The following is a 25,886-nucleotide window of genomic DNA, read 5'->3' on the forward strand; positions in this document are numbered from 1 at the left end:
TTATCTAGATAATAGGTGATCATCAAGCTATAAACCAAACTAAGGATTATCTCAGGAATAAGTTAAATAAAATAAACTATCTATCCTCAAAAGACGAACAACAATCTGAATTAAATCAATTAGTTGAAGTTAACCAGATTTTATTAAAGAATATTATACAAGGTCAATTAAATAATAATAATTATAAGTTAAGGTTCACTAATCATACTGAATTGGGTGATAACTCTACGATAACAAAACCTGCACCTTCCTTAGAAACAATTAAATCATCCAAGAAATGATCAAAAGTTTAAAATATTATACGATTAAATGCATTTTAAATTATATAAACTCTTTGGATAACATAGGTGATGTCCCTTATAGCTTAATTAAAGACATCCTCTTCAAGTGTCATCACAACCAATTGCTGAAAATTGAAGAAAATTCTCCTGAATTGATCAAATATGACGATGAAATTTGGTTTCAATTGTTTAAATCAACTTTTATTAAACAATTCCAAGATCTAACTCAACCTCCAAGCAGCTGGAGAGATTTATTCTTGCAAGAACAAACGAATCAATTGAATAAACTCAATAAAGCGTCAAATAATTTAAAACTTAATCAGAAACAATTAGAGTTAGACAAATTAAACAAACAGACTATCATAACTAACAATCTTCTACCTCCAAAGTCAAAAAGATCTTCGTCTTCTTTATACCAGAAATCTAAACAAGAGGCGAGAATGTCAATCTCAGGCAGAAACGCTAGATTTCTTAAACCATTTAAAAGGAATCTTACTCCTCAACAACCTGCTAAACCAGTCATATCATCCTTCTCGAAAGCTAAACAAACGAAAGCTCCAGTAATCTCAACCTCAGTGAAGGTAGCTAACTCAGTTGCTGCACGAAATACACAATCGTCATCAATATCAACTCCAACAAAGTCTCAACACAATCAACACCCTCAACAAATTCAACAGAACAATCAATCTGCTCAATCAAAGTCAATTTTTTTACCAAAAAAGAGAAAAAAGTAGCATTAAAACTCATAATGCTTTCTTAATGCTTTTCTTTGTCAATTGTAATATTATAAACGCATTGTACCCACCATTAATATCTCTCGTATTACAGTACTGTGTTAATTCACTCCTTCTCATCCTAAACGCATTAAGCTCTAGGTACCTTCATAAACAATCCACTTACTGTAATAAACAATTTCTCAAAGTATCCCACATATTGAAATTGATCTGATTAGTTCCGCCTTGCTCGTTACCTTCGCTTTGTATTGCAAGTGCTGAAAGTATTTGACGAATTGCTTCATCATAATCCTATGAGAATGTCTAAATGTGGTGAAACCAATGAAGTATTAAACTTACTTTTAGATTCATCAACGCTATGCCTAAATTAAACATGGCTCGGACATATGTTGGATGTAAATCTAATGCTCGGTAGTAAAACTCCAACGATGATCTACATTGACCACTATTTGATAGAGTCGCTCCAAGTCTATTAAGCAGTAACCAATCCTGTTACGTGATTGAGTTACATTCTTTCCTTTCATATGCAATGCGACTCACATTAGGCTTCGTGGAAAGTGCAGTACGGAAACAATCAATGCCTTTCTCATAACTTTCACTTAAACTAAATACTACACCAAGTGCCACTTGAACATCAGCATCTATTATGTCCTCTTTTGCTTGTTGCACTACTATTTCGCATAAACATCTAATCAATTCATCACTGGTTATGTTTTGATTGTTTAACGTGGTTGATTTCACCTGATTATGTTTCCATTGCAACCAATTGTTAATTGCGTTCATTGCAGATACCTTCTCTGATTCATTCGTATCTATGATAGTGATGTTAAATGGGATAATTCTTCGTAATACTAAACTTACAGCTAATGGCAAGAGCTAACCACGGATCAGCGTATTCCTGATCCAATTCAACCGCTTTTAATAGTGCAGATATAGCTTGCGAATCATTCTCATTTTCTTGTTGACAAACTCCAAGTTCATACCACGCTTGAGCATTATTCGAATTCTCTCTTAAAACTGATTCTATGTGTGATATATGATTTAAATAGTCGGGTTTCGATTTATTTGCTTCAAACGCGTACTCTCTCGGCTGATCTAAACCAAGGTTGTCTACTCTTTTTATGTCATTAGAGAAAGTTGAATCAATCTCATCTAAACCTTGTTGTAAAGTGTCCCATTCTGCTTCTTGCGGACCTTTCACACCAGCTCCTGTACCAGTGCCCTGCTCGAGATCACCGTTAAGACTGCTCTTAACATCGTAATCGTTTGAAGACGTTGATGGACCAAATATGTTCAATAATTTATTGTACGGTTCTGGTGCATTGATTAACGAGGGGTTCTCAGTCGCTGAGCCGGTGATAGCACTTTCTTTGTTTGGAATGTCAAATTCTTTTGTCCAATTATTCTCAGACGTTGTATTGTTACTAACAAATTCATCATTTTCCAAACGATATTCACCAGTCGAGAGCTGCTTCATAAATGAAAAGAACTCAGAATTCCTGAATTTATCATATTTATCTGGCTCGACTGTGTCGATCAAGTTTCTAGCAGTTCTAGCTAAATCATCATTAGGTGTTTGTGATTGTGAGAAGCTCTTAGGTTCTTCATTTAAAATTGGTTTATCAAACTTATCAAACTGTCTATCCCAATTGTGTTGATTGCTGGTATAATTATTTTGTGTGTATTGCTGCTGTTGATTAAAATTGACGTAATTAGTTGATGAATGTGACAATTGATTGTGGTTAATAAACTTATTGGGATTGACGGATGCTTTGGGCTGGGAAATCTTAAACTCGTTCACCCACGTATTCTTATTCTTCGCTACTAAAAAGGGTAAGCTTAAGATAACCGGGTAATATCGTTAAACTAACCGTTCGACTGATTAAAATCATCAACCCAAGTATTCTTATAGCTTAAATTATGTAATTCAGCGTTTAATTTATTAAAATTAAACTTATTATCCTCAAAACGCTCTGGCTGATTGTAATCTCTAATAGATTTCGTAGGTTTGTAACTAGTGGATGGCTCGGGATTTTGCTGGAACCTTAAAGAGTTATTATTCAAATTTATCCTTTGTAAATTATCGAGTTTACTAGTAGCACATTCCTCCATACTTTCTTTTGATCAATTACGTCGATGATCAAGAGAGATGACAGTAAAATTGGACGCTAAAATTGATTATTTAGCTATAATCAATAATTCTATATTAAATCGTGAGTATTAAAATCATAACTTGTGATCATCTATTTAGTTATTACCTTACAGTCAATGAAGTTGAAGATACAAAGACGAAACTATCTAATCAATTGATTTTGCAGAATAATCAAAATCTATATAATAAATTAGACTACTTGAATGTCAACAATCATCTCAGCTTGTTAGATATTGACAGCTCCATCGACCAAACTAATGATAAACTCTCAAATATAAGAAATGAATCTAATAACTCTCAATCTATCATTAAAAATATGATCCTAGATATAAAAACTCTCAATCAAGTAAAGACTAATCTCGTGAATACAATGAAAGTACTGAAATCTTTACAATTACTAGTAAACTTAACTAATCAAATCAATTATCAATTGAATCAACAATTGTACACGAACTTGGCCAAGCAGATTGAGGAATTGAATGGTTTGATCGAGTTCCTTACTCCTCTAGCTAGAGTTCCTAGAATAGCTGATCTATTAACTCAATCTCAATTAGTTCTATCAAATCTAAAGCAGAACTTAATCAATGATTTCAAACAATATTGGTCTTCTAGCCTTTCTCTAGATATGGGCGGTGAAAGACAGAGAAAGAAAATCAAAGATTCAGCTATTTTAATTGAATGTTTGGGTGAAAATAACAAAACAGATATTATCAATTGGTTCACCCAATACACTTTGAAAGATTACAAAAGAATATTTAAACCAACAGACGAAGCTGGTCAATTAGACAATCTATCAAGGAGGTTCTCCTGGTTCAATAGGGTTTTGAACCATTTTCAAGATCAACAGTCTTTGTCTAATATTTGGCCTAAACATTGGAATGTAAGGAAGTCCTTATTGGCTCTATTTGTCAGTTATACAAATGAAGATCTTAAATTCGTCCTTTCAAATACAAAATTGAACGTTGATAACCTCATTGAAGCAATAAAACTAACAAAAGAGTTTGAAACTCAAATGTCAACCAATGTTGGCGTTATCGTGAGTATAATGTATTAATGTCATCACAAATATACTAACAGCTTATTAAGTTTGATGATAAAAACTTTCAGTCTATCTCAATTACATACCAGAATGTCTTTAACGTTTACTTTATACATCAAGACAACGTTTTATCCGATGTTTTCTCGAAATTTTCAGATTCAACATCATTGCAAGATGGTCAAGACAATCACACTGCATCAGTTTTGGAATCATCTAGTGATCTGTTCTTTAATTATAGACAAATAACTGGTCAATGTGCAGCACTCACCTACGATAAACCAATAGTCGATCTCTCAAAGCTGTTCAGTAAATGGTTGAAAATTTATGGCCATGATGTCTTGAAATCTAAGTTGAATAGTGTTGCTACTAGTCGAAGATCTTTAGAATCACGTATCAACACTAATGAAGTCAAGGTTGCTGGTTTAATTATCAATACTGCTGATTATTGTTTATCTACTGCCGCTCAACTTGAAGAAAAGTTAAAGGAATACGTGGCAACATCTCTCAAAGAACAGATAAGTTTCGAAGAAGAACGTCAATTATTTAACTCGATCATTGCAAACTGTATACAGAGGGATTTGCACAATTTTGAAATTGGTATTGAAACGCCTCTAAGTCAAATGTCACAAATACAGTGGTCACAAATGGGAAATACGAAAAAGAATACTAATTCACCTTCATCAGTTACTAATCCGAGTCAATATGTCATAGAGTTGAGCAATACAATTAATGAAATCTGTAGACAAGTACAAGAAGTTATCGATCATCGTAGATATTATCGAAGCTATCTTGATAAATCCGTCACTTTAACAATAGCATTAATTACTAGAATTGTTGTTAAATCACGTCCATTGAGTTCATTGGGAGTTGAGCAGGTTGGTCTCAAATTTTTATTAGAGATATAACTAACACATTAACCAATAGTTATTATTGGATCTTCAAAGTATCCGTCAAACTTTCATCGACCTGATCGACAGTCCAAAGGACGTTACATCATCAACTTCCACAACGTCAGCGTGAGTAAATTATTTAATGCAAGAATTGTGTTTACCCCTGATAGATATGCAAGACACGTCAATAGAACATTTATGCCACTAGAAACACTTCTTAAAGTGGTGCTATCTCCATCAATACCAGCTGAAGCATTTGTGCAATCATATACAACCCTAATCGCAGACAACTCATCTCAAAATTTCCAAAAGGTGTGCAACTTCCCTTCCACACCAACATACACTAACCACAAACTTAGGTCATGGATATGAAAGGATTAGGTAAAAAAGATCAAGCACAGCTCCAAGAAATTTTCAAAGCTGTCACTGAAAATGAAACACAATCCAACTTGAATTCAACCTCATTCTTAACGGAGTTGGATATGAATCCTTCCAGCAGACCTATTATACCCTTATCAGTCATCAATACAAGAGCTGAAGATATCAACGATTCTCCATCAGATTCTAGAAATAACTCTAAGAACAATTCGCCTGCCGTACCAATGTTTTCAGATTTCAAAAAGTTGTTCATGCGTAAAAATTAAATTAATAACTGGTTTATTGATTGAAATTGGATCATTAATGCTTTTTTTTACATAATCAGCTTGCTTTAGTTCACTTTACAGGAATGCTTATGTTGTCTTGCAAAATGCTTTATGAAGGGAGTGCCAATTATGATTTCAATTATTGATAAAAATCAACAAATTGAAACTAAAAGCAATTTGGTATACATGTTATGTATACTTTATTCTTAAAGTTAGTTTCCAAGCTGCATCTTCCTCTTTGACATAACGTGTTTTTGCTGTATTACTTAGTATGAGCTTCAATAAATTCTAAAAGATACTGTAATGCTCGTGTATATGCTACATTACAAATGGATATAAACAGTTTGAACTATGAAATTCGTATTGACAGGTTTATAGAATCTCAAATACAATGAGATTCACATGAACACGCAAACTGTACGATTAGAGTAGTAACCCTTGCTACTTGTAATAGCGAAAAATGTTCCTTTATCACTACCTAAAATTAAACACTAAAGTTTGGCAATCAAACGTGTGTTTTGATATCATCAGACGACAAGGTAAGCCGAATACTCACTTTCAGATGCTAGAATATACATCAGCTCTTAGTCCTGTTTGCTTTATATTTGAAATGTTTAAATTAGTATACATTTTATGTACTTTGTGGTCCTCGAAAGGTCCCGAAAACTTTACTCAACAACTTAGCAAGTCGGATATAATGCAGAACACAATAATGCATATTTACATCAACATAAAATAATGAGTATCTCCTAAGATCTCCAATATTGCTGTGAGGTTTGTCAGAACTAAGACACTGAGGGTAGCTAATACACACAGCTATATTATGAATTTGATCAAATACAGCACTTAAGTATGAAGTTTCATTGAGGAGTGCTTCAAAGTGTTTGATTGCGTCTTCTTCACTGAGATCCAATCTAAACTTTTCTTGTACCTGCGAAAAATAAGAAATGCCTACAGAAAAGCAACTAAATACGAACCTTCAAAACAGCCTTATCTGGTTCTATTTGTATATCTGGAATGTTAGCATTAATCATCAAGGCTATCAAATTCAGTATAAGATTCGAATTCTTGCGTAGTGTTGTATAGGCAGTAAAGCAAAGGTTTTTGAATTTGTGGTAATGTGGCGAAGTTGGACCACCCATACCATCCACCATCTCCTTGCTTATTTTCAGTAAAGGTGGGAATGGCTTTGGGTCTCGACCTAGTATGTAACCGAAATCAACTATCATGACGTTAAATTATGTGCAAATATAAGAACACTCCTTACCATGGAAGAAGTGACCATCTGGACAGAGAAGCAAATTGTCTAGGTGTCGGTCACCTACACCGAGTAGGAATGTCATAACACAATAGCCAGCTGTAATAGAATGAGTATATCGACTGAGATGATATCAAAACTTACCGCAGCTCCTCACAAAGTTGTCTAGGATAGCAGGTTCCACACCATATGTCATCAAGCTGGATTCATTTGGATGGTGATACCTGAGATAAGACAACAAATTACCATGATCGTTGACAGCAGTAGAAAGTGTTTTGTTCGGAATATATTGAACCATACCAGCTGTTGTATCTGTAGCCAACACTTTGAACAACTTTAACCTCAAATCAAGATTTTCCTTTCTTAGTAATCTATCCATGAGAGTGAATAGCTGCACGACAAGCTGGTCCTGTCTTAAGTCATCGCCATCTTTAAATATAACTGGATAGTAAGCATCTTCATTGCCATCCTCCTGGAAATATAATAACATGGGGAAGAGATTCGATTTGAAAACTGATGATTGATCGGCGTCAATTCCTTTTACCTTTATACGACTATCCACCGGTATTGGTAACGGTATTGAAAGTGTTGATAGTTTCTTACGTGAATCATTAATTATATGTCTAAGAGTTTCAATTTTCTTAGGACGTGGATCTTTAGATGAACGCAACTTCTTTGCGATTTTATTTAATGTCTCGACCAATTCTGCTTGCTTTTTAATTGTTTCTCTTTTATCAGGACCATCGGGAGTTTGAACCAAATTTTGTAGATATAAATGAGCGACACGAGCGTATAACTTCCCATAACGAGAACCTGAGCATTCAACCATGAGATACCAATAGAAGTTATTCCCTAACACATCATTCGATACCGCTCTTTTTATTAGTAGATCTACTAGACCTGAATCATATTGATGTGACTTGAAATTATCCGAATGTTTATGTTTTGATATTTCAAATTTCAACGCTTGGACTAATTGTAACAGATATAGTAATATTTCCTCGTCATCTGCTCTCGATAAAAGATGTACACCATATGAACGTACCTTCGGATTGACGAAACCAGGTCCAAGTAGTTCAAGCGCGTCTTCTGTATCTGGCTCTGTCCAGAGTGGTAGGAGTATATCAACTGCCTGATGGACTTCTGATGTATCTGTCCAGGTGACACTCTTGAGAAACTTCGTGAGCGCACGCTTGTCTCTAGCTAGATAGAATCTAAACTTCCAGATTAGATTTTTTTCAGATTGTGAGAGTTCTTTTGTTGGTGGATAGTTGATTATAACCTATTATATGTTTAATAAAATAATAAATTATCATATAAACTCACGTTGAGATCATCTCGTATTTTTGGATTAGGTTTGAGTTCTCTATCAAGCAAGCCTGAACGATGGGAACGTATCAATCTACGATACTTGGCTTCAACAGGATTCTCTCTATCACCATCCGGATCGACGATTGATGATGCTAATGGTTCAGATATTGCCGTAGCCCCATTGTTGCCTGCTTCTAACTGGCTAATCGGGTTGAATGGTTGTATATTTTTCTCAATCATTGATGGTATGCGATGTTCCTAGACAGTGTTAGAGTATCTGATTGAAAAACATATTGAGTTCCTACAATTTCGTGGTATACTATAGGAAAGTCAAACTGAGGTAGCTGCAAGTACAGGTAGACGTCATTTTCATTAACTTTGGCTGACTTGTTGAACAGATGAGTGAATTTTCAGTAGATAACAATGTGACCCACTTTGTGCAACTGTTGAATGTTGTTCAGAGAAAGAGTATCCAGCCATCCCAAGCTTTGCATATCTCCATTGTTGAGTTTATAGGATAGCTGTTGGAATGTCAGTTTAAGATGTCAATCGCGTGAATTGCAATCACCTTCTCTAATCTGCTAAACTCATCATAACCTTTATTCGTAATAAACTCCTTATCCAAGCTACTTTGACATCTTATTAGGAGCTTCTGGTGAGCTACAGTTAGTGTACTTGGATAGGTCAGATAGAATTGACGAAGTGGAAGACTACAGACCAATTATCATTATATAGTTTAAGTGAAGTAGATCCAAAGAGTTCATTCTTTGTGTATAAATTAACGATGAGCTCAGTATCGAGAGGTAATGATGCAAGTGAAATCGGGAAAGTAATTAATTTGTTTAATCTTGTGTGATTATCAACTGATTATTATTTATTTAATTAGATAAACCAACCTATAAGTGTAGCTATATTCATGCAAATCAATAGTAGAAGATTGGTGTGTTGTAGAAATTGGCTGCAAGAGTGGTTTACGTGAAGCTATGAGCTGGAAAGTGATAAGAAACTGTGCGTCTTCACTTTGAAATCGAATTAAATTGCTTTTCAATAGAAATACCGTCAATCTCACATATTTCCAGATCGACTAGCCTCAATCTGATCACTTTGGTACGTCAGTAAAAGGATAAGGAATAATAAACAATACTAACATATAGATAGATAATCTCGTATTATCTAGATCTGATATTCTCGCAAATGAGTAATCCTTCTCTCTCATTGTTACTATCAAGAGTGAAATTATGTCAGCTAATCTGGGATACTTAAAATCTCAATTGAGTAATAGAAGATCTGGAATTGGTACTTCTGATAATAAGAAAACATCTAGTAAGAAGGATGACTTTATCAAAGCAAACAAGATATACGCACATCAGCATGAAATTGAAAAGCAACAAAGGATGGATAGAATGTCCAAACGACGTGGAGATGACTCTAGATTAACTGAAGCGCAAGATGAAGCCCGAAAGCAGAAAATGAAGGAGGGTATCGATAGATACAACGCTTTACGATCTAATCAAGCTAAACCCACAAACGAGGAGAAAGAATTATTGCAATTTGATGGTAATTATACGTCGGATTCATCAGAATATGATTCAGAAGTTGATGCTCTCGTATGTATACCCAAAGTGGTCGTCATTTAGTTAACATTCTCCAGGACGAGCTCACAGAAGGAGAGGATGAATGGGGGAGAACAGTTATGATATCTAGGAGGGAGAAAGAAATGCTTGATCCATTATCAAAGAGAACACATAGAGTTAAAGGGTGAGTCGACATCATTTAATGAAAAAGATACTGATAAGACCACCAGTGAAGCAATATATGGTGATAAATTGAAAGGTGATTGGCATGTATACGAGCAAACAGAAGAAGAAAGGGAGCGCTTCAAAGCTCACTATTCAGATAAAGGATATATCCGTGACCCCACCAAAGAGAAAGATCAACGACACAGAGGTGCTCTTTACTACAAATTCGGGGATAGCTCTGTGAAACAACAACAGATAGATGAACTTAAGGCGTTGCATGACGAAACGATGAACAAACGAAATCAAGGCGTCTATTCATATAGAGAGGCAAGAAAAAAACTAGTAAAGGAATACGACCCTAATGGCATGCTGGATACAACACAAACTGACAACTTTATAGAAGAGGCTATAAATACATCTGGATAGTAATACAACATAATACAAGTTAATAAGACATTGAATCTATATATTGCTGATAATAACTAAGTTCAGCTTCATTAACTACTAAGTGATCAGCTTCTAGGTATTCTCTATACTCGTTTGAGTCTATATCATTGAAAATTTTATTTTCATAATCAGTGTAACTATGAATGTAATAATTAGCTATTTATTTTGTAAATAGAACATATACTTACTCTTCATACTTGAAGATATCTTCTTCATTCACTTCTGGATCAATAGTACGATCCACAGCACTAATAATATCCTGTTGATCAAAGCCGAGATCTTGCATGCGCTCTCTAATCATTTCCTCAACGTCAAGTGCGGTAGATTCATAATCTTTTTCGGAGTTATTATCAACTGAATCAACCTCAGATATTGTACCGATTGAGCTATTTCTTCTAGTTGAAGGTATACTTTGTAAACTCATCCAACGTCTGACAGGAGCGAAAGGTCTAGTTGGCGTGTTAGGTGATGTCTTAATCGTATGAAAAGGTGACATATTTTTTCGATTCTTTAGATTACGAGGGAGGTATTTTAAAGTGCTGTTCATATTAGTTGAAAAGTGCCTCTCTAAAGAAGTAAACAAAGTTGGTCTATAAAAGTACTTCCAATAGTCATGGTATAGATTGGATTCAACTTGTTCTGTACTTTCTTCTACTTTTATTTCGTCATTATCAAGTTTGAAAAAGCTATCTGTTGGTATTGGTATATCACTTAATGACTCCATTGACGAAGGAGGCGATTGACCGAGAAATAAGTCGATAGCAGCTTGTTTATCTGCATCCAAGAGTGAATTCGCGTAATATCGCTTAATATTCTCCACTACATCTCGTGAATGACTACAAAATGGTTATCAATAAATGTCTAAAAACTATAAAACAAACCCACCTATTCCAATGGTTTATTTTACGGTAAGTTTCAACGCGGTTGACAAGCGCACTACCACCATATTGAAGCGCAATAGCTAAATGTTTTCGTCAGACAGGAAGACCATAATTAATATAGAACGTACTATCACCATGATCGTGATACATTTCCGTCAACATATTAACAGCATCTGTGTCATGATCAAGCATTGGCTTATCGATGATACCAAGAGCATGTAATTGATAACCAAAAGCTACCTTACCGATAACGAATTGGGCAGCATTCGTACGATCTAAACAATCAACGCAATTAGTTCTTATAATACCATTTTGTGCTTTATTATATTTCGTATGAAAAAAGTTCGTTTCAAGTATAGCATCATTAGCAAACTTTTCTAAAAATCCAATGACATCTTGATTAGTTTTAGATGCTCTAGACATATCCCAAGAAGTCAATCTCAATTTATTACGACCATCCAAGAATTGGTTCAATTGATTAACGCATTCATCATAACTATCCAGTAGTTTAGATTCTCTTGGTATACGTTCGCGTGATTTAACTAGATTCAAAATGTAAATCGGGGTATTGTATCTTCTGAAAAGATTTTTAAAATGTAAAGCAGCTTGCCTATAATAGGGATCATTTGGTGCTACATTAATCATAGGTTTTATGCCCATTTGTGGGTCTTGACTCCAAAAAAGAGGTATTGATCCTCTATATTGCAAGAATGATGTAAAATTTGGATTTAAATTACCATTATAAGCATGTTTTGATTTAAATGGAGTTGTCAAACTATCAGAAACTATCTGTTCAGATTCAACTTCATTCGCGACGTTTCCTTGGATGTTTATACCTCTTTTTAGATAACGAGGTCCAGCGAAGTGACGAGATCTTCTAGCTATTAGGGTAACATGTATTACTCTACCATATACTAGTAACTTTGATTGATCTACAAAGCCATGGATGATTGGTATACATTGAGAGTAATAGTCTTTGATTAAGTTATGATTCCAAATGTATCGATTATTGTTGGTTTTAATTTGATTTAGGTTGTTGTATAGACTACTAGTGAGGTCGTAAGAGTAGCTGAAGTAAAAATTCTTGCTCAAATCGACCTGCTTGAAAGTGTTTAACAGTTTAGATTCAGTAGCGTCATTCAAGTAGAGTTTCTTCGGGGATAAGCTAATAAATAAAACGTCATCAATGTGATAAATATAGTGACCTCCTAACAATCCAACTGGCGATCTCTTAGTTATGATGATCATGTACGGATATTTAGTGAACTTGATAAAGCCAACTAAACCATAAAAAGTTGTAACTTTAGATAAGCTACCATTATCAATCTCTATCAACTTCAATAATTGGTTTATATCTTTATTATTGTATACGTTATCATCGAATTCTACCTGCAAATCTAAAGATTTCGATATTTTAATAAGTTTATTATAATTATCAGATTGATTAGATTTAATTATTATAAAGCAATATTTATTCTCATATAACTTGTACTGATCATAGATCATGACAGTCTGAGTGAAAGAGAAATTCATTGGTATACACGCTAGTAAATCAACAACAACCAGCCTTCTTATTATCAGAATCTGAAGTTGGCTGTACATTTATCGTCTCCCCATTAGTAGGCTTTATTGAATCACCGCCCTCTAAAGCCTTTGTCGCAACTAATTGATAAATATCAGTTAATATATTCTGGAAAGCTGCTTCTACATTGGTAGAATCCAAGGCGGAAGTTTCTATGAATCTGATAGGGTTGCTAGACTCTGTACCATCCTCTAACTTTGATTTCTCCTCGGTGTATGATTGAGCTTCAGCAGTAGGTACGGCGCGAAGGTGCTTCAAATCAGATTTGTTACCAACCAACATAATAACGATATTAGAGTCTGCGTGGTCCTTGAGCTCCTTTAACCAACGCTCTACGTTCGCGAAACTAGACTGTTTGCTTATATCATAAACCAGTAATGCACCAACTGCGCCTCTGTAATAAGCAGAAGTAATAGCCCTATAACGTTCTTGACCGGCTTTAATGGTGTTAGTGTTTGTATAATAGTCTATATAAACCTACCTGTATCCCAAATCTGAGCTTTTATTGTCTTCTGATCAACTTCCAAGGATCTTGTAGCGAATTCGACACCAATAGTTGACTTTGAGTCCATATTGAACTCATTCCTAGTAAATCTGGATAAGACTGAAGTAATTAGATAGTGTCCAGTCTAACATTCTCTAGCTTACGATTACTACGTGTATTGTCAGAGATAAGCGAGAGGTGGAAGATAAACTTACGATTTACCAACGCCACTGTCTGTAAGGTTATTAGATAAAGAACATAATAATTCCAAGCTACTAACCTCCTATTAACACTACGTAAACGCTTTGTTAATAAAGTAAATCCAAAAAAACGAGAATGCTACTCATTTTAAATAAATAATCGTATGAGCTTGCTTCTGTAGCCCTATATATTGATAAATGATAGTTTTTAATGTATATATACTCTCTCACATTACTAGCACTTGGTCGTCAACTAAAGCGTTACACCGCTACCACCAAGAGTGTCGATATAATTAAAAAATGAAATTAGTCAGGTTAGTATCTTGTCTATATATTACCTATTTTACCTAAAATAATAATAGGTTCCTTCAGAAATTAAATAACGAGTCTGTGACGATTGAATTGAAGAATGGTTCTGTAGTACACGGTACTATGATAAGTGAGTCTTCGTTTATTAATATCTACTTTCTAACAGCCTAAAGACTGCGATCCTTCTATGAATGCCCACCTTCGTAGCGTTAAACTGATCACTAGGAATCTTCCAGCTTGCAATCTAGATACTATATCAATTAGAGGGAACAACATAAGATACGTTATCCTCCCTGACAGTCTTCCACTCGATACTCTCCTAGTAGACGACGCACCTCAGCCAAAAGTAAATAAGCGTAAAGAAGCCATAAAAGAAAGAGCAAAAACTATGAGGGGTAGAGGTGGCCCTAGAGGTGGTCCAAGGGGTAGAGGTAGAGGTGGCCCACGTTAAAATTATTTATTTGTACTTCCTTATTACTTTACTTGAAACTATGACGGGATTGAAGAGGTTTATTCTATATGGCGGTATAATTAGCCTGGCTTATATACTCAGTTTGTTTAAATATGTTAAGATTCCTCTTGTAAATCAAGAATACGCTGATATTACGCTCCCATTCGTGAGTTAATCTCAATACCAGCTATGAAGCAACTAACTTCTCAGTTCCCGTATTGGGCATTAATCACATTTGGTAGCTACTCACTCGCAAGTATTGGTTTTGGCTTGTTCACCTTCAAAGACTGTCCAGAAGCATACAATGAACTGCTTAGCGTGCGTTCATATCTTATCTAAACCTCCTAACTTACACATTCCTAGGAAATTACTCAAGCAAAGGATGAACTACGTGCTAGAGGCGTAGATGTAGATTAAACATGCTTAGAATACAATTGATACCATACAAAAAATAGGAAAGATATGCACTATGATGATTTCCTCCTTAGATGTCTCCCATTATCTTTGTTCGCTTCAGCAGCCGCCCATTCCCTTTTCTCCTTATGCATCTGCCTTGCTTGCTCTTTATTCAGTGCTATTTTCTGGGTAGATGGGAAATCGACATCCCAATATCCTGGCGGCGTTTTTGGTCGAGGCCAATGTGAGCGGTGCTTTGATGATCTGTTTTTATGCTCCTGCGCAGTGTCTTGACCAACGGAATTCCAGAAATCACGACAACAAAGACAATCGCCGCCTACCATATGTTCTCGCTCTGATTTTTTTCTCACAGTCTCCTTATACTTAAAGGCTACCCCCTGGTTACTCTCTGGATTGATAGGGTAAATTTTATTGAGTGATTTATTCTCGTTTGACTTTGGTAGGGATGTTGCATATCTACCATTTCCTTTATTCTGTTTTGGTTAGTAAAACGAAAAGCAATAATAACGAACCCACCTTGTAGGGGTTTTGTTTGTGGTCAATATCTGATTTCCGTCTTACTTTGCGCAATGCTTCATTGTCAAACTTGAGAGTAGTGTTGTTATGATAATCGAGATACTTGATAGATGTGGGGGTTAGCTCATCATCAGAATCCCATTTCGCCTTCTTCGGCGTGTTTGTATGGCAGTGTTGGGTGTCATCCTCTTGTCGTTTTGACGGTGTGACCGCTGACTGTGCGTTATAAGGTGATGATTGGAGGGTTGTCGACGATGAGGGTGAACTTGTAATGCTATTCGATGGTCTGAGTGGCTTATTGAGGTGTTTTGTGAGATTAATTTGGTCATCTGTTATGCTAAATGGTTCCCTTATTGTTTCAACTTTATCAACTAAGACAGAATGCAGTGGATTGTTAATGATGTTTTTACTTTTCGAATGCTTTTGGTTAAACCACCATGATTTGAACTCTGTAAAAGCGTTCTTATCGTCTATATACTGGCTAACTAAAAGATTGTAATGCACCTCTAAAATATCAAAGCGTACTTGTAGATCTAAATGGCTAGAGTTGTAACAATTGAAATTATTTTTATGAAAATTATTTATTTTATCATTAATATCGTTATTTAGCTCATCTATGAGCTTTAAATTCATCGTAGTTTAACTAGAAGGGTTGAATCCTTGTGCAATACCTTTAAATGCACCATAAGTTCCTTTTCTAACACCCTTATTAGCTTGCTCAAAGTACTCCTGTACTGGATCTTCCTTTCTTTGTAGCTATTTCTTTCTTAGCGTGATCCATAGTTTGATAAGCAATACTTTACCATTTTAGCGGATATTATAGCAAATAACGCGAGAAATACTAAAACAAACTTCATAGTTATAGTTTAACGAGATATTTTAAACATTAAACACGCTAAAGTGCTTCACATACCTCACTTTATCACATACTTCCATCGGCATGGACATCAATTATCCAAAGATCGACTTAGAAAGCAAGGAACACCTTAAATTTTTAGAAGGTTATTATAAGAATGAATTATTCAGTCAAATTGATAGTTCAGACGACTCAAATGACGCACTAAAATGTTTACTCAATAGTTACTTCAATAAGACCTTCAGTTTAATACATCCTAATATAAAAATCAATGGACAGAATTATCAGGATATAAACCTCGATGATGAGGTCGAATTTGAACAGTTTGACGATAAACTTAGAACTCAAATGTCCGAATTAGATAGCAATATTGAGCAATTACAGAATAGATTATCAGAAAAAAGGAGAATTGTACCATTAGAATTGGAAGAACTCCTTAGCAGACAGTTAAGAAGGCAGAAACCTTCCAACCAGGATCCTAATCTTGAGGATGAAGCATCACCACAAGAAGAAGAAAGTGACAAATGCGTAGAATTCCATAAAGAAGGTTTAGATGATATAAACAGCAATATAAATACTCTCTTATCCGTAAGATTAACGCGTATTTTCGCGTTTTGACCACTACTAACACGAATTTAGAAATTACCACAGCAAATATCGAAATTGGACAGGGCGAAGAACCTACAAAATGATTTAAAAAGTCTGGAATTTTGAAAGCTCAATTGTATAATTTATGTATTTTTATCACTTTGTTACTATTTCACGCGTCTTCATAGTCAACTCCCATATAGAAAGTTAAAATGAACAACAGTCTACCACCAGGTAAAAAGCCTGATGTTAAAAAGAAGTTAGTAGTTACAGGCGACGGTGGATGTGGAAAGGTGCGCTCAATATCTCCATACGACAACTAAAACTGAGATGATTGATAGACTTGTTTATTGATCGTATACGCAGAGCATAGATTTCCAGAGGTTTGTTGTCATCTTTGTAATAACAAGATCATTACTGAAACAGTCTATTAGGAATATGTACCAACAGTTTTTGAGAATTACGTATCATATCCAACATTTGATGGCAAGATTGTCGAATTAGCTTTATGGGATACAGCAGGACAGGAAGAATATGACAGATTACGCCCGTTATCATATCCTGAATCAGATATTATCTTGATTGTCTTCTCTGTTGATTACCCCACTAGTCTGGAAAATGTCAAAGATAAAGTATGTATATGATATTTTCACTTGATATTTATTAATGAATCACCTCCAGTGGTTCCCAGAAGTCTCACACTTCTGCTCAGGTGTTCCAAGGATACTCGTCGGTACAAAAATCGATCTGCGTCAGGATACAGAAACGAGAAGAATGCTAAGTATGCAGGGTTTGAAACCTGTTACATACGAGCAAGGTTTGCAGGTTTCCAAAGAAATAGGCGCATCAAAGTATATTGAATGCTCAGCTAAGAAATCTCAAGGTGTTATAGAACTATTCGATCAAGCACTTAAGGAATCAATGAAAGGTAAATTAACTAAATTTGTTAAAAAGCGTAGGAATTGCGTTTTATTGTAGCTTCTTTTTTGTATATTTCCGTAATTTTATATCCTTTCTTTATAACTATCATCAATGTCTTATTATTTCATTCAATCACGCGAAATTGTCGATAGAGGTAGTTTGTTTATTGCCAACATATGTAGTGTCACCTCAGACAAAGACGTGAGTGAAGAATCTACGTAGACAATTGCTCAAATAAACCAGATCGCACAAGCTAAATATCAACTCAGACAATCCAGAAATTCTGAACCAACGCACTCAATCACGGCGTATAGATACCTCGGTTTGAAGCCAAGAAAGAGTGGTCTAAGTGAGGATGATTTTACCCTCAAGTCTGGATATGACGATGATGGTGAAAAATACGCCGGAAAAAGAATACTCGAGGTGTTAGAACAAACGTAAGTGAATATAAAGGAGCAAATCACCACTAAAACCCCCTATGGTCAGACAATTGATGCCTTAATAGTTGTTTCTAGATGGTATGGAGGTCAAATGCTTGGTCCAATACGGTTTGAACACATAAAAAACCTCTGTAAGGAAGTATGCGATGAGATGCGGAATCAAGAAGAACTTCGTGAGAAAGTCAACACCCTCACCAGTCTAGACGATAACATAACCGAACTGCGAAGTAAGCTTGGGATGGAAAATAAGTCGCAAAATTACGACAATCTTGACAACGCAAAAGCAGAACGTCTTATAAAAGCCCGGAGAGGTACGCTCGACGTTCTAAAGAAGAAACTATCAAATAGGGTTGATCCCAAGTAAAATTCACGAATGTATCGGATTAATATTAAGTTTAACCGTAAACGAGACTGTGTAGACTAATTAGAGAGTGTAAACAGGTAATAAACATTGCACCTACCGGAAAACATCGTTTTGTACGTAATATGAGCCACCTTCAGGCATGAGTTGGAAAACTTGTGAGAATGCGATAGGGTTTGGACTATCGTCGACGATCAATTGACCGGTAACGAGAACCATCAAGGATGCGACGGATGCGGAGCTAGGTTGTGCGTCTATTGTGTCTGTCTTATGAACGACCTTTTGGAATGGGAGGCCTTCTAACTTTTCGAGAATGGCATTGACACCCAAGATTTGGTTGGATTCCCAGGTGAGCATACTTCCATCACGCTGAATCGATTCGTTAGAGAATAGCGATCTGAGTGATAAACATACGTATAATCCACGGAGTTGTGATCTGTTTGAATCAAATGTACTGTAGTAGTACTATGAAAGTCAGAAAAGCTCTAAAATTACTAGAAAACGCCTACTTGTGTGAACTGAACGATTTGTGAGGAAATGATCTGTGACTATAGGGGAACTCACTTGGCTTGCGATTGTATTTGGGTCTGACCTATAGAAATTGTTAGTAAATCACTATAAAAGTCTGTAAATTCATTTTTTTACATTGTAGAAGTTGATAATTCACTTGAAAGGCTCTTTATTAGATGCAACCAACTGAAAATAGCGCGAATAAAGAGAATATTTGGTCCTCTATATTGGACAGCGTGTCTAATAGTCAGTCTAGGCTTCCGTCAAAGACTGTTTTGTTATTAGGTGCGTACGTTTACAAACATAAGGCTACAAAGTTAATAGCCTACTGTAGGAGAACAATCTTCCGGTAAATCAACATTTATATCACATTTAACAGGTAATTCACTTGAACATCACCACAAAGATCTCGGTTTGAGCGTTGATTACGCAGACGTACGTGACGCAGCTGACGACGAAGTTATGGCTAGAATATCAATCTATACGATACCCAACTCTAACAAGACTTATACCGATTTGATAAATCTAGTTATAACTCCCCAATCTATCAGTGATTTACTAGTTGTTATACAACTCGATTGGGAGAAACCTTGGAATTTTATAGACGATTTGAGCAGGTGGATATCCTGGATTGACCAACATATCGCTCAACTGAAGAAAAATAACAATTCACATCACTTCGAACTCCAATTGCAGGAACTTCAGTCGAAATTAAGACGATACCTCGAAAATTACACTAAACCGTCTTCAATTACAGACACAAATTCAGCTGTGGCTAAGCTAGCTATGAATGTGGAAGATCCTCCACCTCTAGACAACAATACACTAACACACAACCAATCCGGTATACCACTCTTTATCGTTTGTCACAAGTCAGACGTAATAGAGAAAGCGCAGAACATCGATAAGGATGGATGGTCAACTGATGACAATATTGAATGGATCCAGCAAGTTTTGAGAGGTATAGCTTTGAAATGTGAGTTTGATGTTTCTGAGTGACGACTTCCTTACTAATGAAATACCCCAGATGGAGCAGGTATTGCCTACACTTCCGTCAACAAACCAGATACACTTACTAAAGCGCGTGAATATATCCACCACCGTCTCTTCCAGCCAGAGACCAACTCACATGCTCCACGTTCCTTCCCATTTAACCATCGTGCTATCGTTGTGGAAAAAGATGCAGTTCTTATTCCTGCTGGATGGGACAGCTGGGGAAAAATCACGGCTCTCAGGGACGGAATAAGTGCGACCGACGACATCATTTCAGACGGTTGGGACAATCAGCTATCAAATGATGAAGGCAGCCAGCCGAAAGCATCTAAACTCTATCAGGATGTTATACACGACCCTACTAAGAACCATCACAGCACGCAACCAACTGAATTGAAGCAGGCTGTTGCTGAACATGAAACAAACTTCCTCGCGAAGCATTTCGATTCACTCAGCAAAGATCCACAGAGAGATCCGCGTAATACATTCAAACAAACTCCTAAACTTGACACAGGATTCAGTTCAGGTATAGTAGGACCGATGGATAGTAACAGTCTGAACCTCCCATCAGTGGAGAGGGCAATGAGAACAGATGCGAACACTCAACTCGATGATGATGTTACAACCACGCCCTACAAACCTAAACTTGGTCATAATCATTCACTCAGTCATAGCCAACCGTTCACACCAAGCTCTAGTACGAACGCACCACAGTCACACTCAAACCAGGGCACACCTTCTACTATCGCACCAAGCCAGCACGAGGTATTGCAGAACTTCTTCCAAAGTCTGCTCAGCGCTAAGAAAACGGATGGTTAGATAAACAATGATTGTAACCTTATTTATAATGTATTGATAATTTAATGAATAACAGATAGTTGATTAATTATCTACACGCCTTCTTTATATACGTTGATATTATGAGTAAAGATCTAAAAAATGCCGAGAGCAATCTCGAGAAATTGATGGCTAAGATGCAGTCACTTGATAATAATAAGAAACCAGCTGGCGATAATAAGCCAAAGAAACCAGCTAAGAAGGATAACAAGCCGTCTGAGAAGAAGGAAGACACTAAGAAACCAGCTAAACAAGGAAATAACAGCAAGAATAACAATAAAAAGAAAACTGCACCATCTAATGAGACTGCTAAACCATCCAAGAAGCGCAAACTAGAGCAATCCGAGCAAACGCAGACACAGACGCCTCCTAGTAAAGCAGAGAAGAAAAAAGCTAACAAATCTGACACTGATACTACTTCGTTACAAGATAAAATGAAAAAATCACTCTCTGGCGCTAGATTTAGGTATGATTTGAATGGTTTATTAACCAGCTGACGAAATTAGATGGATAAACGAGACACTCTACACTACTGACTCACAAGAAGCACACGAGTTGATGCGGGATGATCCAACTATATTTGATGAGGTGACTACACACTTTATTTACATGTTAAAGTCTAATTTGCTCTAGTATCACGAGGGATTCGTCGAACAAACAAAGTCTTGGCCTGAGAACCCGGTAAATGTGATCGCCAAGTCACTCTCCAGTCTACCATCATCTTCTACAATTATTGCTGACCTGGGCTCTGGACCAGCCACATTAGCTAAAGTGCTGCCGAAACATAGAGTATTCTCCTATGATTTGGTAGAAGCTGAGAAGGGTATGGTAGTTGAATGCGATATTGCTAAGAAAGTACCTTTACCATCACATTCTGTTGACAGAGTTGTTTTCTGTCTCAGCCTTATGGGATCCAACTGGGTGGGAGCTATCAGTGAAGCTGAGAGAATATTGTTGCCAAAGTGAGTAGCTTTGAATAAATGCGATTAACCTCTCATAATAAAATACAGGGGTAAATTACACATTGCAGAAGTTAAATCGAGATTTTCAAACATCTCAGACTTTATCGAACTTGTTTCTAAATTCGGATTTAAGCTGACTGAAAAAGTGCGTATTTCTTGTCATGTGATATCATTCTCATGATAAGCTTTTAGGATGAATCTAACACACATTTTGCAAATATGGTATTTATAAAGACCGATAAAAAAGCCATCAGCAATTTAGATGAATTATTAAATCAAGGAAAGGATATTTTAGAGCCTTGTTTATATAAAAGACGTTAATGATGCATGACGCCAAATTTTGCCAAGAGTTTTAGACTCAGGTACAGATTAAAGCTAGCGAGATTTCTTGGGTGAGTAGATGTTTGCTGCCATTTTGAGTGTTTCTCGGTGTTATACCTAATATAGTTTATTTACAATCTTCACACTCACCGATTTATTAACTCACGTGTGAACAAGATCGGCGATAGTTTGTTTATGAAGCTCAAATCCAAACTGCCAAGAAGTCAGTCTAATCAAACTTAAGATCATGCGCTCCAAAAGAGAATCTTACACTTCAACGTTCAGCATGTTTTCAAAGAAAAATACTGAGACGTCCTCAATTACAGAAAAATCTGAACAAAGTGGGCAATAGGAGTTCTCGTGCTTTATAAATACTAACAAAATCATCAGCTGTCGCACATGTTAGAGATTCGGCAGATCTACTCCAACAACATAACGTTGATCCTATGCTAGGACAATCATTTGAGAGAGTTGAACAACTACAAAATGAATTCGGTCCAAATCGACTCAAACCCCCGCCAAAGCCATCCCTTTGGAGGATATTTGGTAGACAAATTGGTAATGCTGTAAGTTATCTCGCCCTTTCTAATCTACATATCTCATATCTCGTCATCAGATGACGCTCGTATTGATAGCAGCAATGGCTGTTTCCTTCGGTACGCAAGACTGGATTGAAGCAGGTGTTATTGCTGCACTCGTTATTCTCAACGTTACTGTTGGTTTCACCCAGGAATGGAAAGCTGAAAAAACTGTAGCTGCACTCGAGAGTGTGAGTAGATTTAGCAATTAAAGTAGTCCCTAACGATCCTTAAAGGTAGGAAGCCCAGTAGCTGTTGTCGTACGCCACGATCCCTCAAATAAAGGCCGCGAGGGTAAAATTTTAGAGGTACAAACGGATGAAGTAGTTCCAGGTGACATAATGATTGTCAAAATCGGTGATGTTATACCTGCGGATGGAAGAGTTATTGATAACCACATCTCTAACCTCGAAGTTGACGAGGCATTGTTAACTGGTGAATCACTCCCTGTCGCAAAAGCCGCGGAAACGCTACAAGATAAGACTTGCCCAGTTGGTGACCGCATCAATATGGTTTTCTCAGGTAGTCAAGTCACCAAAGGTAGAGCAAGGTGCGTTGTCACATCAATTGGTATGGCTACAGAGCTTGGTGCTATCTCTGAAGCGCTCGCTACTAAGGCCGACTCAAAGAAGCGCGGCTGGAAGAGGCATTGGGAGAAATTCCAAGTATTTTTAGGCGTCAAAGGCACAACGCCACTACAGATTAAATTAAATAAACTTGCTTATTTGTTGCTAGCATTAGCAATCATATTTGCTATTGTCGTAGTTAGTTCAACTGGATATAAGGATATTCCAGATTCTACAGCTACATATGCAGTAGCTACAGCTATTTCGGTTTTACCTGCATCGCTTATTGCCGTCGTATCGTTGACGCTTGCAACATCCTCAAGAGAGTTAGCAAAGAGAAATGCCTTAGTACGCAAAATGGATGCGATTGAGACACTGGCTGGTGTAACTGACATTTGCTCAGATAAAACCGGTACAATCACGGTAGGAAGGATGGTACTGAAGAAAGCTTGGGTCCCTTCAATGTCTGAGAAAGTCGATACAGAAGTCGGTCAAATATACTCCGTCGAATCAGGCAAAGACCCTTACTATCCAAGAGGAACAATTCAAGCACTTGATGAAAACACAGTTGAGGAGGATGAAAGCGCAAATTCAGACTCTGATGCTGTTCAAGTCAACGATTTGGATCCCTCGTTCCAAGACCTCGTTCAATCCGCTGCATTAAACAATATGGCAACAATTTCAGCTGGTGAAGAAGGAAGCGAATGGGATGCCAATGGTGATCCAACTGAGATTGCTCTGCAAGTATTTGCACATAAAGCTGGCCATGGAAAACCACACCTCACCCATCCACCTAAACATAGGGCCAAGAAGGATCACCATCCTTCCCCAAGAGCTGAAGTAGAGGGTCACTTTGAGATGATCATTGAGCATCCATTTGATTCATCAATAAAGAGAATGTCTACAGCCTGGAAATTCGTCGACACTAAAGGTGATGACGGCTCAAAGCAACATGTTTACATTTATATGAAAGGTGCAGTTGAGAGAGTACTGGAGAGATGCACCCATGTTTCGATGGGCGATAAGGCAATTGAAATGACAGAAGAAGCAAAAGACAACATACTCAAGAAGATGGATGAACTAGCAGCAGAAGGACTGCGTGTCTTAGCTTTAGCTGGTAAGACCGATAAGTTATCCAACGCGCAAGCCGTAAAAGAAACCAAGAGAGATGAACTTGAGAAAGGTTTCGGATTAGTTGGTCTGGTCGGTATATTTGATCCACCAAGACCTGAATCTAAGGGTGCTGTATACGATTCAAGACGTGCTTCCATTGTCGTACGCATGCTTACAGGTGATCACGCAGCCACAGCCGCATCTATCGCTATGTCAGTTGGTATATTGGATAAAAACCATTCAAAATCAGCCGTAATGACAGGTCAAGAATTTGATGCAATGTCTGATGAAGCGATTGATGAACTCGATGAACTTCCAGTCGTTGTTGCCAGATGTGCGCCAGAGACTAAAACCAGATTCGTCGACGCTCTTCACCGCCGCAAGCGTCTTACCGTTATGACTGGTGATGGTGTTAACGATTCACCTGCACTCAAGAGAGCTGATGTTGGTGTTGCTATGGGTCTTAACGGTTCTGATGTCGCTAAAGGTGCTGCTGATATTGTCCTGGCTGATGATAACTTCTCCACATGCGTTAGAGCTGTTAGGAAAGGTAGATCCGTTTTCACTAATTTGTCCAAGTTCTTGGTATACTTGTTGGCAGGAAACGTTGCTGAAGTCCTCGTGTTGCTTATTGGTTTAGCTATCAGATCTGATGGAAATGCCGTCTATCCAATTTCACCAGTTGGTGCATTGTGAGTGTTGCTTTGTTCTTCACATTGAATAGAATCTTATTAGTTCAACAGGGTTATTAACACTTTGACAATTGGTCCAGTAGCTTTTGCGCTCGGTATTGAGCCAACTGCTGATGATACAATGCTTCAACCACCAAGCAACTTCTTTAGCATCTTCACACCAACCTGGTTCTTGGACTTGTTCTCTTATGGATTCGTATCTGGTGCTATTACATTCGCAAACTATGTTATTGTCATCTATGGAAGATACGATGGTAATGAAGATGTCTCCGCTAACTGCAATGAGGGAGAAGTCACAGGAGAATGTCAAGTCATCTACAGAGCAAGAGCAGCAGCATATGCGTCCTTATTACTCATGCTAATGGTACTTGCTTTTGGTTGCAAACATACAACTCGGAGGTACGTGAAGCTACTCTAGAAATGAAAAAACTAATCATATCTACGCAGTGTATTCCAAATGAACTTGTTAGACAACAAGTTGCTCATTTGGTCTGCAGGTTTGCTCTCATTAAGTGTCTTCCCGGTAATCTATATTCCTGGTGAGTGATTGTGAGCTTCCATGATGTCATCATAATTCTAACACTGCATAGTTATTAAAGACCGTGTTTTCCAAGTCACTGGGATAGGCTGGGAATGGGGTATGATAGCAGCTTCTGTCCTGATATTCATTGCCTACATAGAAGGATATAAAGCACTCAGACGTTGGTTCATAAGAAGATCAAGCAAGAAGGAGGACCTTGAATCATCCACTGATAGAGAAATACGCTTAGCACCAACAATGGAACCAAATACACTTTAAGTTTTGCATGTAAT

The 25,886-nt window shown here is 36.9% G+C and overlaps 18 protein-coding genes across 18 annotated transcripts; 11 read left to right on the plus strand and 7 right to left on the minus strand.

The window, feature by feature from the left end:
- The first annotated feature begins 34 nt into the window (after nt 1–34).
- Nucleotides 35–1,084, plus strand: WALSEDRAFT_67024 (hypothetical protein). The gene has a single exon (XM_006955936.1). It carries the CDS (start codon nt 278–280, stop codon nt 1,013–1,015), a length of 738 nt encoding a protein of 245 aa, XP_006955998.1. The 5' UTR covers nt 35–277; the 3' UTR covers nt 1,016–1,084.
- On the minus strand, nt 939–3,157 carry WALSEDRAFT_59129 (TPR-like protein). The gene is made up of 7 exons (XM_006955937.1): nt 2,887–3,157; nt 1,877–2,839; nt 1,556–1,827; nt 1,355–1,504; nt 1,182–1,306; nt 1,087–1,136; nt 939–1,043 (listed from the first exon to the last, which is right to left on the minus strand). Exons 1-7 carry the CDS (start codon nt 3,125–3,127, stop codon nt 1,018–1,020), a joined length of 1,827 nt encoding a protein of 608 aa, XP_006955999.1. The 5' UTR covers nt 3,128–3,157; the 3' UTR covers nt 939–1,017.
- Nucleotides 3,158–3,172: 15 nt separating this feature from the next.
- WALSEDRAFT_59130 (hypothetical protein) lies at nt 3,173–5,988 on the plus strand. The gene is made up of 6 exons (XM_006955938.1): nt 3,173–3,228; nt 3,281–4,203; nt 4,254–5,081; nt 5,131–5,222; nt 5,267–5,408; nt 5,456–5,988. The coding sequence occupies exons 2-6, from the start codon at nt 3,484–3,486 to the stop codon at nt 5,738–5,740; spliced, it is 2,067 nt and encodes a 688-aa protein (XP_006956000.1). The 5' UTR covers nt 3,173–3,228; nt 3,281–3,483; the 3' UTR covers nt 5,741–5,988.
- Nucleotides 5,989–6,472: 484 nt separating this feature from the next.
- On the minus strand, nt 6,473–9,405 carry Vps34p (phosphatidylinositol 3-kinase). Its single transcript, XM_006955939.1, has 12 exons — nt 9,379–9,405; nt 9,206–9,328; nt 9,028–9,156; nt 8,878–8,983; nt 8,744–8,830; nt 8,615–8,695; nt 8,325–8,567; nt 7,143–8,280; nt 7,008–7,097; nt 6,718–6,962; nt 6,555–6,671; nt 6,473–6,507 (listed from the first exon to the last, which is right to left on the minus strand). The coding sequence occupies exons 5-12, from the start codon at nt 8,801–8,803 to the stop codon at nt 6,490–6,492; spliced, it is 1,992 nt and encodes a 663-aa protein (XP_006956001.1). The 5' UTR covers nt 8,804–8,830; nt 8,878–8,983; nt 9,028–9,156; nt 9,206–9,328; nt 9,379–9,405; the 3' UTR covers nt 6,473–6,489.
- A 142-nt stretch (nt 9,406–9,547) lies between these two features.
- WALSEDRAFT_67028 (hypothetical protein) lies at nt 9,548–10,696 on the plus strand (the record flags this gene model as incomplete). The annotated part of the gene is made up of 3 exons (XM_006955940.1): nt 9,548–9,916; nt 9,961–10,067; nt 10,114–10,696. The coding sequence occupies 3 exons, from the start codon at nt 9,548–9,550 to the stop codon at nt 10,472–10,474; spliced, it is 837 nt and encodes a 278-aa protein (XP_006956002.1). The 3' UTR covers nt 10,475–10,696.
- On the minus strand, nt 10,680–12,882 carry WALSEDRAFT_62009 (hypothetical protein; the record flags this gene model as incomplete). The annotated part of the gene is made up of 3 exons (XM_006955941.1): nt 10,680–11,331; nt 11,381–11,456; nt 11,505–12,882. 3 exons carry the CDS (start codon nt 12,880–12,882, stop codon nt 10,680–10,682), a joined length of 2,106 nt encoding a protein of 701 aa, XP_006956003.1.
- WALSEDRAFT_59131 (ras-domain-containing protein) lies at nt 12,558–14,435 on the minus strand. Its single transcript, XM_006955942.1, has 7 exons — nt 14,151–14,435; nt 13,874–14,087; nt 13,790–13,826; nt 13,723–13,738; nt 13,658–13,676; nt 13,440–13,567; nt 12,558–13,395 (listed from the first exon to the last, which is right to left on the minus strand). Coding segments are annotated over exons 2-7 (669 nt in total). The 5' UTR covers nt 13,876–14,087; nt 14,151–14,435; the 3' UTR covers nt 12,558–12,928.
- Nucleotides 14,012–14,402, plus strand: WALSEDRAFT_14376 (Sm-like ribonucleo protein; the record flags this gene model as incomplete). The annotated part of the gene is made up of 2 exons (XM_006955609.1): nt 14,012–14,081; nt 14,125–14,402. Coding segments are annotated over 2 exons (348 nt in total), but the record flags the coding sequence as incomplete, so codon positions are not given.
- Nucleotide 14,436: 1 nt separating the features above from the next.
- WALSEDRAFT_59132 (dolichol-phosphate mannosyltransferase subunit 3) lies at nt 14,437–14,927 on the plus strand. Its single transcript, XM_006955943.1, has 3 exons — nt 14,437–14,568; nt 14,613–14,720; nt 14,766–14,927. The coding sequence occupies exons 1-3, from the start codon at nt 14,443–14,445 to the stop codon at nt 14,817–14,819; spliced, it is 288 nt and encodes a 95-aa protein (XP_006956005.1). The 5' UTR covers nt 14,437–14,442; the 3' UTR covers nt 14,820–14,927.
- WALSEDRAFT_34786 (hypothetical protein) lies at nt 14,870–15,475 on the minus strand (the record flags this gene model as incomplete). The annotated part of the gene is made up of 2 exons (XM_006955944.1): nt 15,336–15,475; nt 14,870–15,292 (listed from the first exon to the last, which is right to left on the minus strand). Exon 2 carries the CDS (start codon nt 15,140–15,142, stop codon nt 14,870–14,872), a length of 273 nt encoding a protein of 90 aa, XP_006956006.1. The 5' UTR covers nt 15,143–15,292; nt 15,336–15,475.
- WALSEDRAFT_26882 (hypothetical protein) lies at nt 15,288–15,968 on the minus strand (the record flags this gene model as incomplete). Its single annotated transcript, XM_006955945.1, has 1 exon — nt 15,288–15,968. One exon carries the CDS (start codon nt 15,966–15,968, stop codon nt 15,288–15,290), a length of 681 nt encoding a protein of 226 aa, XP_006956007.1.
- Nucleotides 15,969–16,275: 307 nt separating this feature from the next.
- WALSEDRAFT_67034 (hypothetical protein) lies at nt 16,276–16,905 on the plus strand (the record flags this gene model as incomplete). The annotated part of the gene is made up of 2 exons (XM_006955946.1): nt 16,276–16,779; nt 16,831–16,905. 2 exons carry the CDS (start codon nt 16,276–16,278, stop codon nt 16,903–16,905), a joined length of 579 nt encoding a protein of 192 aa, XP_006956008.1.
- A 58-nt stretch (nt 16,906–16,963) lies between these two features.
- Nucleotides 16,964–17,799, plus strand: WALSEDRAFT_59133 (hypothetical protein). Its single transcript, XM_006955947.1, has 4 exons — nt 16,964–17,072; nt 17,121–17,162; nt 17,214–17,411; nt 17,461–17,799. Exons 1-4 carry the CDS (start codon nt 16,992–16,994, stop codon nt 17,755–17,757), a joined length of 618 nt encoding a protein of 205 aa, XP_006956009.1. The 5' UTR covers nt 16,964–16,991; the 3' UTR covers nt 17,758–17,799.
- A 12-nt stretch (nt 17,800–17,811) lies between these two features.
- Nucleotides 17,812–18,504, plus strand: WALSEDRAFT_34792 (ribosomal protein S5 domain 2-like protein; the record flags this gene model as incomplete). The annotated part of the gene is made up of 3 exons (XM_006955948.1): nt 17,812–17,901; nt 17,923–18,123; nt 18,157–18,504. 3 exons carry the CDS (start codon nt 17,812–17,814, stop codon nt 18,502–18,504), a joined length of 639 nt encoding a protein of 212 aa, XP_006956010.1.
- A 31-nt stretch (nt 18,505–18,535) lies between these two features.
- WALSEDRAFT_62017 (nuclear transport factor 2) lies at nt 18,536–19,138 on the minus strand (the record flags this gene model as incomplete). The annotated part of the gene is made up of 6 exons (XM_006955949.1): nt 18,536–18,551; nt 18,602–18,870; nt 18,916–18,955; nt 19,011–19,019; nt 19,066–19,088; nt 19,118–19,138. 6 exons carry the CDS (start codon nt 19,136–19,138, stop codon nt 18,536–18,538), a joined length of 378 nt encoding a protein of 125 aa, XP_006956011.1.
- A 46-nt stretch (nt 19,139–19,184) lies between these two features.
- Nucleotides 19,185–20,903, plus strand: WALSEDRAFT_42386 (dynein light intermediate chain; the record flags this gene model as incomplete). Its single annotated transcript, XM_006955950.1, has 3 exons — nt 19,185–19,296; nt 19,346–19,987; nt 20,039–20,903. 3 exons carry the CDS (start codon nt 19,188–19,190, stop codon nt 20,821–20,823), a joined length of 1,536 nt encoding a protein of 511 aa, XP_006956012.1. The 3' UTR covers nt 20,824–20,903.
- A 75-nt stretch (nt 20,904–20,978) lies between these two features.
- On the plus strand, nt 20,979–22,124 carry WALSEDRAFT_14268 (hypothetical protein; the record flags this gene model as incomplete). The annotated part of the gene is made up of 5 exons (XM_006955603.1): nt 20,979–21,307; nt 21,348–21,429; nt 21,475–21,803; nt 21,852–21,948; nt 21,996–22,124. 5 exons carry the CDS (start codon nt 20,979–20,981, stop codon nt 22,122–22,124), a joined length of 966 nt encoding a protein of 321 aa, XP_006955665.1.
- Nucleotides 22,125–22,570: 446 nt separating this feature from the next.
- cta3 (potassium/sodium eff) lies at nt 22,571–25,872 on the plus strand (the record flags this gene model as incomplete). Its single annotated transcript, XM_006955951.1, has 6 exons — nt 22,571–22,690; nt 22,741–22,893; nt 22,939–25,073; nt 25,125–25,472; nt 25,521–25,612; nt 25,664–25,872. The coding sequence occupies 6 exons, from the start codon at nt 22,571–22,573 to the stop codon at nt 25,870–25,872; spliced, it is 3,057 nt and encodes a 1,018-aa protein (XP_006956013.1).
- Nucleotides 25,873–25,886: the final 14 nt, after the last annotated feature.

Source organism: Wallemia mellicola, assembly GCF_000263375.1.
Source record: "Wallemia mellicola CBS 633.66 unplaced genomic scaffold WALSEscaffold_1, whole genome shotgun sequence".
NCBI classification, from domain to species: domain Eukaryota; kingdom Fungi; phylum Basidiomycota; class Wallemiomycetes; order Wallemiales; family Wallemiaceae; genus Wallemia; species Wallemia mellicola.